General features: G+C 40.2%; 1 protein-coding gene across 6 annotated transcripts in view; it reads right to left on the bottom strand.

The window, feature by feature from the left end:
• Nucleotides 1-10,607: 10,607 nt before the first annotated feature.
• Nucleotides 10,608-13,113, bottom strand: part of triob (trio Rho guanine nucleotide exchange factor b) — a 169,382-nt gene continuing 166,876 nt past the window's right edge. For all 6 annotated transcript variants that reach the window (XM_072680194.1, XM_072680197.1, XM_072680196.1 and 3 more), the window contains one exon: nt 10,608-12,973. In XM_072680194.1, coding sequence (XP_072536295.1) covers nt 12,428-12,973 — 546 coding nt within the window. In that variant the 3' untranslated portion in view covers nt 10,608-12,427. The remainder of the gene's footprint in view (nt 12,974-13,113) is intronic.

Below are 13,113 nucleotides of genomic sequence, written 5' to 3' on the forward strand. Positions count from 1 at the left end.
TAAATAGTAGATGATTTTTCTTCAGATCTGCAAACGGACATATTCACATATTCTATTTTTGCTCCTTTTACAATGAACTTTATGCATTGATCGTTTTCTATATTTGTGCTGTCACACAAACAAATGTTCCAAAGGTTAACTTTCAATGGAAGTCAATGTAAAAAAAAAGGTTCATTTAATGTCAAAAAGTGAAAAACAACAAAAACTGAGATACAAGGTTTTGTTCTGACAGTGATATTTATATTAACACTATGTGCCTTATTGTATTTGAATTGAATACTTAGCAACAGTGTGTATACCTGTCTAATCAGTTAATCATGGTACATGCCTTACATGTGAGCTCTTACCAAGACACATTCCTTGTATGTATCATTTTTAAAAGGTTCTAAATAGAGACCTCTAAGGAAACCCACCATAAGGAAAGCCCTTTAACCAGGCAAACCATAAGAATTCATGATTTACTTAAAAACTCATGAAGGACCCCCTTCTTTAAAGTATGTATGGTCCATGCCCAATCAAAGAGCTATTGCGTCACACAGTCCCACACATTTAGGTTGTGTATAAGCATTATTAAAATATGCCTGTGCTAAGTATATTTGTGACTCATATTCATAATATCATGTATGTACAGTTGGGTGGGGGCCTTTTATCCGAGGGCAATTAGCTGATGAGTTGAGTCAGGTGTGCTAGAGCAGGAAAACCCCAACACTGTGCAGAAATCCGGCCTGCTTTGATATACAGTATGTTGTCTAATACATGTAGGCCCTCTAGAGGATGCTATGGTAATAAAATGAAATGAACAATTGTGAATGATCAGTGAGATGTCTTACACAACACACAGATCCTTGCTCAAGACTGAAAGCATTACATCACGATATGGTGTACAATAATCCAAAATAGAGCATAAGAAGCACAAGCAATACAGACTTCACACATCCTGTATTTGGGCTTCATTGTGTTGTGTATATAGATAGAAAGCATTAATAACAACAGATAAAGAATAACATGATGCGTTCAATTTCATTTTACTTTTAGTGCATCTATAGAACAAACAAGAAGTTTTGTTATTTAGTTTTACTATTTACTATTTTTTTACCATTTTTTTCTATCACTATTTACATTTACTAGTACATCGCTGTGCAGAGATAAAACTGTTTAAAGCTGTTTACCTGTGTTTTCATCCATGGAAGTGTAACTAGAATAAACATAGATCCAGAAGTCAACAGAACACAGTTAGAAGAACACAGTTAGAAGAACATGGGTAGAAGAACATAGTTTGAAGAACACAGTTAAAAGAACATAGAAGAACATAAGTAGAAGAACATAGCTAGAAGAACATAGCTAGAAGAACACAGTTAGAAAAACATAGTTAGAAGAACACAGTTAGAAGAACATAGCTAGAAGAACACAGTTAGAAGAACACAGTTAGAAGAACATAGCTAGAAGAACACAGTTAGAAGAACACAGTTAGAAGAACATGGGTAGAAGAACATGGGTAGAAGAACACAGTTAGAAGAACACAGTTAGAAGAACATAGCTAGAAGAACACAGTTAGCAGAATATAGTTAGAAGAACACAGTTAGAAAAACAGTTTGAAGAACACAGTTAGAAGAACACAGTTAGAAGAACATAGTTAGAAGAACACAGTTAGAAGAACATAGCTAGAAGAACACAGTTAGAAGAACACAGTTAGAAGAGCAATTAAAATAACACAGGAGAGCATACTTAGAAAAACACAGAGCTCCGTTAGAACATAACAACACAGTTTGAACAACACAGTTAAAGCAGTTAGAATAGCACAGTTAGAAGGACATAACACAATTAGAACAACACAGAGCACAGTTAAAAGAACACAACACTGTTAGAAGGGCACAATATAAAGCACAGTTAGACAATCACAGTAAGAAGAACACAGAGTACAGTAAGAGGAGCACAGGTAAAGAACACAGACAAAAAAAGTGAGAAGAGCAGTTGGATTCCAAAAGAACATGATAGATCAAAGTTAGGAGAACATGAAAGAACACAGTTTTCTCAGATGCCCAGTACTTCTACACAGTTTGATATACACACATACAATTCCCATGAACACGCCCTCCACAAGGTACTGGAGACACTGGTGTTATATGCAGGGGCTGGTGCTGTGTTACATTCAGGCTGTTGTACAGAGTGTTTTGAGTGTTGTCATTTGAGTTATTGCAGCTTTCCTCTGAGCGCCACCAAGGCTGGCTATTCTTCTCTGACCTCTCTCATCAACAAAGGATTTCCGCCCACAGAACTGCTGCTCACTCGGATGTTTTTCCACACCAGATAATGAAAAAGATAAGCAGTTTCTGAACTACCCTAACCACCCCATCCGCCAGCCCAGCAGTCCTTCACATCTATGCACTGTGTCAAAATTCGAAACCTCATGATGGCGATGGTCCTGGACAAAAAAGGAAGGAGGATGTAGATAATATTACCCCACTTTGACTACCTGTAGCCATGTGTTAGGATTGTTCGTTATGCATCATCAGGTCTGCTCTTGGGCTGAACTTGCTTGAACAGCCTGACCTGGACATGTTAGCAGTTTTCCATAGTAAATGATTTAGTGGACACAAGAACGGCTGATTTCGAATTGTTCTGAAATCCTTTCTCAGTGTCATCTGCCTCTACAACCTTCTTGGAGCTCCCTGGATGGTGCTAGCACTCACTTTTATAAACAAGAGCAAAGGTTTACATAAGACAGGCTCCGCCAAACTCCTCTCTAACCATGTTTTAATCATCTGCAGCGGATGTGGTGCATGTATATATATACATATATATATATATATATATATACACACACACACACACATCTTACCACTGGACACATCATCAAAGATACTGGACTCAGTGGGTGTTTCATGTCTTTCATGATCATACACCCTCCTCCAGGCTGCTCAGATCACTGGTGCATCACAGTAGAACAGTCACAGCAGCACAGCAGATGGAGCAAAGAGTACACACACCCCTGAGCATCGAAGGAAATGGCGGTGGAGAGAATAAGCAGCTGCAAGTTCCTCGATGTCCACATATCTGAGGATTTAATCTGGTCACTCAACACATTACACAGGCCCAGCAACGCCTCCAATCTGCTACAACAGCTCCTCCGTGGAGAGCATCCTGACTATCCTGCATGACGGTTTGGTCTGGAAGCTCCACTGCTGATGAACTCAAAGCCCTGCAGAGGGTGGTGAAAATATATGCCATCCATACAGGACCTCTACAACAACAGACTGCTGCAAGAGACACACAGACTGCTACTGATTACTCTGATCCTTCCAGTTCACTCATCATACCCACACTGAGCTCCACTAGCTCAGGGACTGTCTGCATTTGGCACTTTAACTGGAACTCCCGCCCATAAGCTGTGCACTGTTCTCTCTACCTGAACACTTGCTGCTATACTCCTCACTGTACTTTACACCTTTACACACTTGATGCTGCTATAATACCAGACCCTCCTGAACATTTACAGGCACAGCACATCGCTGGTCTACATATTTCTACCATTTTACTATTAGTATAGTACCTTAGTTTGGACCTTAACCACCCAGCCTTCATGCACACATTTGCACATGTTCATGCACAGATTTGTATATTTTTGTATTTATTGTATTTGTACTTATTGACTATGAACCCTGTCTCATGTTTTGCCTATTGTCCTTGTACTGTCTGTGTACTTGTACTGTACAAGACTGTATTAGTATAATGACCTCCCAAACCTCCCCTCAATGGCATTTTCCACAAGTCCTCTCTTCCTCCACTGCTGCCCTCACTACCTTCTGGACTAGATGTCAGTAATGCCAATGTCTGGGGTGTTGGAAACATATCCAGTCCACTTCTACCTCAAGTCACCACTTGCCCCAGCTTGTTGTGATGAAGTCGTACCTCTGCCTGCCTCAGCGCTTTGTCTGCACTCCACTCTTCCTCCCAGCCCTCATCATTTCATCATCATTTCTCAGATCCTGGCCTTTGTCTCTTTGAATTCCTCTTCCATGGGTCTGAGGGGCAGGTGCAGTTTGCTGTGGTGCCCATAGCATGCTGCGCTGATGAGGCTCCATGTTACCTTCTGAGGTGACTGCTGAACATCCTCTCCAGTGTCTCGACTGTTGACACTGACACTTTTTACACCAGGAGCGTCCACAGAGGGAGTATACTATGCTGTTAGAGTCATGCCGTAAACTGACCTAGTGGTCTGAAGCAATCAATGTATTTCAGCTGGCCGTCCAGCTCTATGCAGGATGTGACATCCCTCAAAGGACACCTTGCTGAGGCTTTACACTGGCTTATCCGTGATGGTAGGTATGGTTGTACCTGCACTTGTACTCTACAGTCTAGCTCAGACGACTTAGGGTCAGGGTTCAGGTTAGATTTTAATTGAGGTTTCTAATAAGGTTAGATAAGCCTTTTAGTTTTGGGTTGAGGTTAAGGTCAGTATTAGGGTTAGAGATAGGGTTAGAGTTAGGGTCAGGGTCAGGGTTCAGGTTAGATTTTGAGTAATAAGGTTAGGTTTGGGTTGAGGTTAGATGTTTGTCAGGTTAGATAAAAAAATTAACATCTGTGTGAATGTTAAAGTGATGGTTCAGTTGGTCGGAAGTGGGCTTGAATGAAGTACTTATACCTAGTCAGTTTTTCCATAGTCGACACGGCGCTCAGCACTCTTCCAGTTTGCAGAAGCAAAGCGAGGATGAACTAACTTTGACAACCAACTGCTGCTTAAATTTAATGGGACGTTCAGAGTGGAGTAGTGGAGTCAACCTGAGAAATTGCTTACAGATTCTGTTCCTTATAACAGTGCTCCGTACAGTGATCTGGATTTCTACATGTATAGGAGAGTGAATGGAGCGCAGTTTCGGACACAGCTTTGGTCTCTTGGTCATTTACGGCAGGTTAACACCACAATTTCCAAGTGGCCAACTGTTCGCTGGGAGATCGCTGACAAAAGCCTCAGGTCAGAGGCTAATGGGCCCTTACTCAATGCTGGCTCGGCTGCTATCTGCTTAGTAAGCTTAGTAACTACTAACTTAGTAACTCTCAGTAACATTTTAAATGAGCTTCATTTTTACTTTTACTTCAGTACATGAGTACATAGACCGATAATTTTACTTTTTACTTAAATAACATTTTTTCAAAGTACCAGTAAGTAGAATATTTCAGCACTCAACATTCTCTTAAGAAACATAATATGCCTACTTGTAACAGATCAACAACTACAGTCATGTAAAAAAAGGAAACTTCATAAAAACCTTTGTCTTTTTGAACAGATTTAACTAAACTAAAGAAATGTCTTTTAGTGGAGTTATGAAATAACTGATTTTTGGGAGGAGGAGCATGCCTGAAGCCAATCCTCCCTTATCTAACACCCTATACGTTCCATATCTACCTTGTACCACAAAGCAAAAGCCACCCGAACTCCAGCCCAAAATATTCCTGAGTTCTCCCGCCTCTCTCACTGCCCTCTCCTTTAAGCTGAAGGCATGATCTTATTTAGCAACAATATTATTTGTAAAACAGACAATTAATAGAAATGCAGTTCAGGAAATCATTAGAACACTCCCACGTCGACTGCAGATGCCTAGAACATGGTTAGAGAGGATTCTGAAAGAGCCTGTCTTATAAAGACCTCAGATATTCAGTTTGGTTTGCTCTTGATTGAGTGGAGTCACCACACCGAGATCCAGGGAGCTCTCTGAGGCCTGCAGAAAGAAGGCTGTAGATGCAGATGAGTCTCAGAAGGTCATTCCACTGTGCAGAAAAGGAGCGTTTACATGGCCTGTAATAGAAGAATGGATAACTGCAGGTTATCAGATTTGCACATCTGATCCAAGTGCGCCTCCTGGTGGTTTATTAGTGGCATGCTGATAAGAAAACACACGCTCCACCATCCCTCACCCAGCTTCACCCCAGGGACATGTTTTTTAAGACCGTAAAATTTTGTGACTACTTTCAAGTGCCTCTCTCACCAGAGGACAGGTATGACTCACGAAGGCATGTCAGACAAAATAATTCTTAGAAAGCTTGTCTCTTGCTGCCATGGGGAAGTCCAACAGAAAGTCAGTCCATTAAAATGAGCTGCTGTAGTCAACGATTAGTTAGGGATCATCTGATAAACTGGCAAAAAAAAAAAAAAAACCCTGACCAGTACTTCACGCTGCATAGGCTACCTAAATGCTCCCACAACCACATGAAGAACAGGCGGGCCATGAAGAGGCAAAAGAGCTATTGAGAAGATTACTGTAAACACCCCCCCCTTCACACACACACACACACACTCCAACCCCCCCCCCCCCCCAAAAAAAAAAAAAAAAATGTCAAGAAAGAAACCGTAAATTGCAAATGACAGTTGTGAGAGCATGCAAAGCAGCAGAACCCTCTTCCCCAACCTTTCACACCTGACATGAAAACACGGGGATGTGGAACCTTCTTATATTCACACCATCAGACAAACAAGTTGTCACGCTACATGCTCTCACGAGAACAACAGAGTGAAGCCAGCCATAGAACTCTGGCACTTTTAGCTCGGTCCACCTGAAAGCAGGTTCAAACAGTGGTCAGATTATATCACTGGCATTCAAAAACCTCCCATCTCCATTTGTTTTGCCATCATTTTGTTCTTTGAGATAATGTGATTTGTCTGATGAATGAACCTATAGAAATGCTTTGAAATGACCTGAAATATTTTTACTTTGACTTCAATCACTTACTTACTTTGACTACATGGATATATGAGGTTTTTGTGTGACAGTGACTATCTATCTATCTATCTATCTATCTATCTATCTATCTATCTATCTATAATCTATATTTATCTATCTATCTATAATCTATATCTATCTATCTATAATCTATATCTATCTATAATCTATATCTATTTATCTATCTATAATCTATATCTATCTATCTATCTATAATCTATATCTATCTATCTATAATCTATATCTATCTATTTATCTATCTATAATCTATATCTATCTATCTATCTATAATCTATATCTATCTATCTATCTATCTATCTATCTATCTATCTCTATATCTGTCTATCTATATCTATATCTATCTATCTATAATCTATATCTATCTATAATCTATATCTATCTATTTATCTATCTATAATCTATATCTATCTATCTATAATCTATATCTATCTATCTATAATCTATATCTATCTATTTATCTATCTATAATCTATATCTATCTATCTATCTATCTATAATCTATATCTATCTATCTATCTATCTATCTCTATATCTGTCTATCTATATCTATATCTATCTATCTATAATCTATATCTATCAGTATCTACAGTGCCCTCCATAATTATTGGCACCCCTGGTTAAGATGTGTTCTTTGGCTTCTAATAAATTGAGTTTTTTAAAAAAATATAGGACCACGATGGAAAAAAAGAGTAAAATCCAACCTTTAACTCAAATGAATTTTAAGGGAAAAAAATCCCTGACTAAGAAATAATTATTCTTCATAAAATCACCTGTTCCACAATTATTGGCACCCCTAACATTTCTTAGGAAATAAATGTAATAAAAGTATTTCTGTCAATTCTACAGTAGTTTACGAAGTTGATCAGAGTATGTAGGAACATTTAATTAGTAATTAGTAAACTTCCTGTTTCCCTGGGGTATAAATATGACGTGACACAGAGGCCATTTCTCTTCAACATGGGAAAGACAAAGGAACATACCATTCAAGTAAGGCAGATGTGTGTTGACCTCCACAAGTCAGGCAATGGCTACAAGAAAATAGCCACTCACCTCCACCTGTCCATATCTACTGTCAGAGGAATTAGTAAAAAGTTTAAAACAACTGGAACAGTGGTAAACAAGCCTGGACGAGGACGCAGGTTTATTTTGCCACTACGCACAGTGAGGAGGATGATAGGAGAAATAAAAAGCTCTCCAAAGCTCACTGTTACAGAATTGCAACAAATGGTAGCTTCTTGGGGTCACAAAGTCTCCAAAACAACCATCAGGCGCTATCTGCATGCCAACAAGCTGTTTGGGAGGCATGCACGGAAAAAACCTTTTCTCACTCACAATCATAAACGCAAACGTCTGGAGTTTGCTAAGCAGTACTGAAACTTCAACTGGGACTGTGTGCTTTGGTCAGGTGAAACTAAGATAGAGCTTTTTGGCAACAAATGCTCTAAGTGGGTCTGGCGTAACACAAGAGCTGAGCATGCAGAAAAGCACCTCATGCCCACTGTGAAATATGGGGGAGGATCAGTGATGCTGTGGGCCTGTTTCTCTTCCAAAGGCCCTGGGAACCTTGTTAGGGTGCATGGCAACATGAATGCTTTGAAATACCAGGACATTTTAAAACAAAATCTGGTGGCTTCTGCCCAAAAGCTGAAGATGGGTCGTCACTGGGTCTTTCAGCAAGATAATGACCCAAAACATATGGCCAAATCTACACAGAAATGGTTCACCACACACAGAATCAAGCTGCTCCCATGGCCATCTCAGTCCCCAGACCTCAACCCCATTGAAAACCTGTGAGGTGAGCTGAAGAGGAGAGTGCAGAGGAGAGGACCCAGGTCGCTGGATGATTTAGAGAGATTATGCAGAGAGGAATGATCAAAGATCCCTCTATCTGTATTCTCCCATCCTGTAAAACATAATAAGAGAAGATTAAGTGCTGTTTTGTTGACAAAAGGAGATTGTACAAAGTATTAACATCAGGGGTGCCAATAATTGTGGCACACATGATTTGATGTTTTTTGAATTATTTCTTAATGTGGGATTTTTTTCCTACTGAATAAATTCACTTGAGTTAAAGGTTGGATTTTACTCTTTTTTCCATCGTGGTCCTATATTATTTAGAAAAAAACTCAATTTATTAGAAGCTAAAGAACACATCTTAACCAGGGGTGCCAATAATTATGGAGGGTACTGTATGTATCTATCTATGTGTGTATATATATATATATATGTACATACACACACATACACAGACTTTTGTCAAACTCTCATCATTGGAGCGTGTCTTTTGCACACCACCTTTACAGATGAGAGCGTACGCGATAAGATCAGCAGCGGTTAATTTTAGTTCAGATGAGCGCGCACCACTGCTCTGCAAACACTTCTTGCCTTCCTCACTTCCGGTCATGTTTTAGCAGTCTTTGTTGAGACTTTCATTATGATTTGTGGAGGGTTATTAAGGCCTTGCCGAGATTTGGAAAGGGAATAGCGCAGGGACCTAACCCCAGAGCAGACAGACAGATGTGTTTTAGGGTGCTGATGAAAGCACCCTGCAGTCTTTCCATGTTCGGCCCTGGTGCTTGTTTTGGTGGTGGAACAGGTTCATTAGTAGGCTTTGACAGCAGACGTCAACACAACTCTAGACCAGTACTACCGCCGTTTCTACACATTTCTTCAATGTTCAAATGTCCAAATCTGTAAAAGTGAGGCAGTAAATCCTCTGCATGGAACAGCACTAAAATCTAAGAGCTTTCTTTGCACATTTTGCAGCAGTTTTTATGCGTTTGCTAAATCAGATATTGACATTGTGTAAAATATGCCATACCACCCCCAACATGTTAAATGAAGTTACAAAATTAGCTGACATATTTTTAGTTCGGCTTCGACTGAAACTTTGGTTCATTTCAATAAAAGAAAAGTCATTTGACGGCAGATAAATAGTCATTCATTAAAGTGACTGTGATGTGCAGCTGTGCTATTTCATAGATGTCAGGAAATCAGTACGAAACTATTAAGCTGTATAAATGTGATTTTTTGACATTTTAAAAAGAGTCCTAAATAATGAGATGTCAATAATATCAAATAAAAACACTAAACATTCAAAAAACAAATACAAATGCTGATCAAATCGCAAAGCAGAAAAACAGAATTACAGTTACATGAACAAGTGGATTTAACATTGAAAACATTCTTATTGTTACTAAAATACTTTAAATAATGCAATATTATACAGTCTAGAATACAAGACACTCCAATCTATGGAACAGTGATGTTTTAGTGTACCAGTGGTGTAAAATGCATCAGTGCATTACAGTGCCTGTGAGGTTGGTGCACTTTATCCACAGTGATTGTGAAATGTTACAAATAATTTAGATTCAATAAAAGTATAAACATATTATTATTAAGTATGTGTCATTTCTTGGCTAACGGGAGCATCATCAAAGCAGGTATAATGGGCTATTCAAAGAAAGTGCTTTAATTATATAGTACATGTCACTGTGACGCAAAACCGTGTACTTACACAACTGCAACTTTACACTGATCTTAACTTGGTCTATTTATCAGGTATATTTTGCAATGCAAAACAAACAAACAAACAAACAAACAAACCGCTAATTAGGTCAAAAAATGAAAAAAGGTCATACAAATGGATAAAAAATAGATATACAAGGTATTTGCGTGACAGCAACAAGATATTTAATGACATTTTGGTAAACAATTTTGAAAATTTGAGAATTTAAAATCCACTAGAACCGACCTGCATTTAAGATTGTTCCTCCCTGTAAAAACTGCGATTCTGCAAAACTTAAACCAAACTTAATGCGAAACCATCTCCTCTTAAAAAAACGTAAAGAAAAACAGCAGAGGCCAGAATTACCAATAAAATGTTTTATATGTTTAATCTCAAAAATAACGGAGGGGGAGCAAAATAAAAATATGTACAGCACACAATGTGCAAACATGTATGGTTTCTGTACAAAGAAATATACACTGAAAACGCAAGATCGAATCAGAAACATTCAAATGACATTTTAACTGCATGTATAAAAGATGATGAGGCTACGTCCAGGTTTCTGTAGTCATTCACTGAGTCTGTACAGCTATACATGATGAAGAAATAAATTAGAACAACAAAATAGTGACTACTCGCGCCTACACCCACCCACCCACGGTTAACAACATGTACGTTAAGATTCTGCTCTTGCATCTTAAACGCATCGGTCATCGTGTAAAGAAATCAAGGAAGTGGCCTCGCCGCGTCTGCACCTCGCTAATTCAAGTAAACCAACTTCGTAGCAGTGAGAGTTACCTACAGACATTGTTCATGCAAACGTACAGTTTTTTTTATGTCTTCTATTGTGAGCGGATATTAAAATAAGAATCAGAACTATTTCAAGACATAGCACTACTTCAATTATCGGCACGCACAAAAAAATAACACCAGATACAATAAATAAAGAGAAGGTCAGTAAATGTAAACGCCCACTCGTTCAGAACTCATCATAGTTGAATCAGAACCACTGAAGAGGAAGAAACCACGTTTAGGTACATAAAAGGTTAACTTTGGTTTGATAACGGAAAAAATCGGAACATTCGAGAGAAAAATAAAGAAAGAAGAAGAAGTGCAGACATAGAGATACAAACGATTTTCACCGACTGAGCTTAGGCTTTTCACAAAATAATACTGAACACAGGGCAACTGAGCAGGAGTGGCCAGTAACACATACAGAACATCAGCAGGTTATCATAAACAGCCGCAAAAAGCCCCAACATTGCACATAGAAAGGTTCCAACGAAAACACGGCAAAACGTCGCTCGGTTGACAGCCAGAGCGCACCGAGTCAGCCGCGATTGGACATAAAAGAAGGCGGGTAGAGATTATTTACAACGTAAGGCCGACAGATGGAGCTACGAACAGAACTAAACCAAGAGCGTAGTGCTTTTTCTCCTCTCGTCGGAGAGGACCCGAAGCTTCCGGGATTTCCGACAACTCAGTTTATGCTGTTTACAATCCCATAACGCAAACTCACGAAAGACGAAAACGAAGTTCACAGCTATGATGATTCAGAGATGATTAGACCTAAAGTCAACATATAACCATTAACACATATTTTTGTTTTCCCTCTAACCTTAAATATTCATTTTTTTCCCTCCAAAACTCCAAAGTTAAAGATATCTCCTTTTCGCTGTGCTTCTATACATGGTTTTTGTACAAAATGCAATCGTTCCTGAATACAGCTATACAGTACTGCAGCAACCTGATTCAAATACTGTCTAAACAAAAGGCTTGCCCTTTCTGGCTCGTAGAAGAAAACTCTCAAAAAAGTCTTTTTTTGTGCTTGTGTGCATTTTTCATACAAAGAGGATATGATAAATGAGGCTGATACAATTTGATTTTTCATGATTTCTTTTTTTTTTAAGAATGCTATGGGTTTGGATGGGGGTGGGGGTTGGGGTTGTTAAGAGTTTTATCAGCAGCAGCAGCAGCAGTATACGAACCCAGTACCACATTACTACGTAGTAAGATGGTTGCAAAAAGAGGATGAGATTCCGGCTGTTTCCGTTTTCCACTAGGATCCGTTCTCTGGAGCTTTGTTTCAGATCGTCGAGAGAGGGTGAGATTCTCTGCCTAGTGCCAAGATTGCCGACTAGCTCCGAATTTCCTGGCGAAGTTCCGTCTCTTCCCTTATCCCTCAGGCCTGCCCGAGGAGCCGGCTTCGCACGAAGGCCCCCAGGCTGTCCATGGGCCGCAGGTCGTTCTGGTGTTTCCGTCGCTCTATAAAGGCCACAAGTCGTGCTGTGTCCAAGCGCGCTTCTCCGGAAGCCGCGTGCGGCCGCAGCCACGGCTCCCCCTGCAGGCAGGCCTGCGCAGACGGCCGCCTGGACGCCTCGGCCCTCAGCAGGGAGCGCACAAAGTCGCGTGCCGAACCGCTTACGCCGTGGAAATAGTCCTCAGGGAAGCTAAAGTCCAGCCGGCAGATGTTGAGGCACGTCTCCTCGGCGCTCTCGTCCAGGAAGGGCGACGCGCCACTCAGCATGACGTACGCCAACACGCCCAGGCTCCACAGGTCCGAGGCCAACGAGGCTGGCTCACCTAAAACCAGTTCCGGAGCTGAGAACTCTGGGCTGCCCACCAGGCGGTGGACATAAGGGGAGCCAGAGAGATGGGCAGCATCGCCAAAGTCGGTGATCTTGACCACAGGCTGGGTGGACGTCTGCTCCACCACCACGTTCTCAGGCTGGCAGACAACACCAGACAAGAAAAGAACAGGTTAGGTATCAAAAGCTCTATAGTCACACTGTGCCACTGGTAATCCATTATATCATGATGAATAAGTCCTAAGGCTAATTTGCTAAACAGTGGATTCTGTCATTCTAT

The sequence above is a fragment of the Salminus brasiliensis genome, chromosome 5, assembly GCF_030463535.1.
Source record: "Salminus brasiliensis chromosome 5, fSalBra1.hap2, whole genome shotgun sequence".
NCBI classification, from domain to species: domain Eukaryota; kingdom Metazoa; phylum Chordata; class Actinopteri; order Characiformes; family Bryconidae; genus Salminus; species Salminus brasiliensis.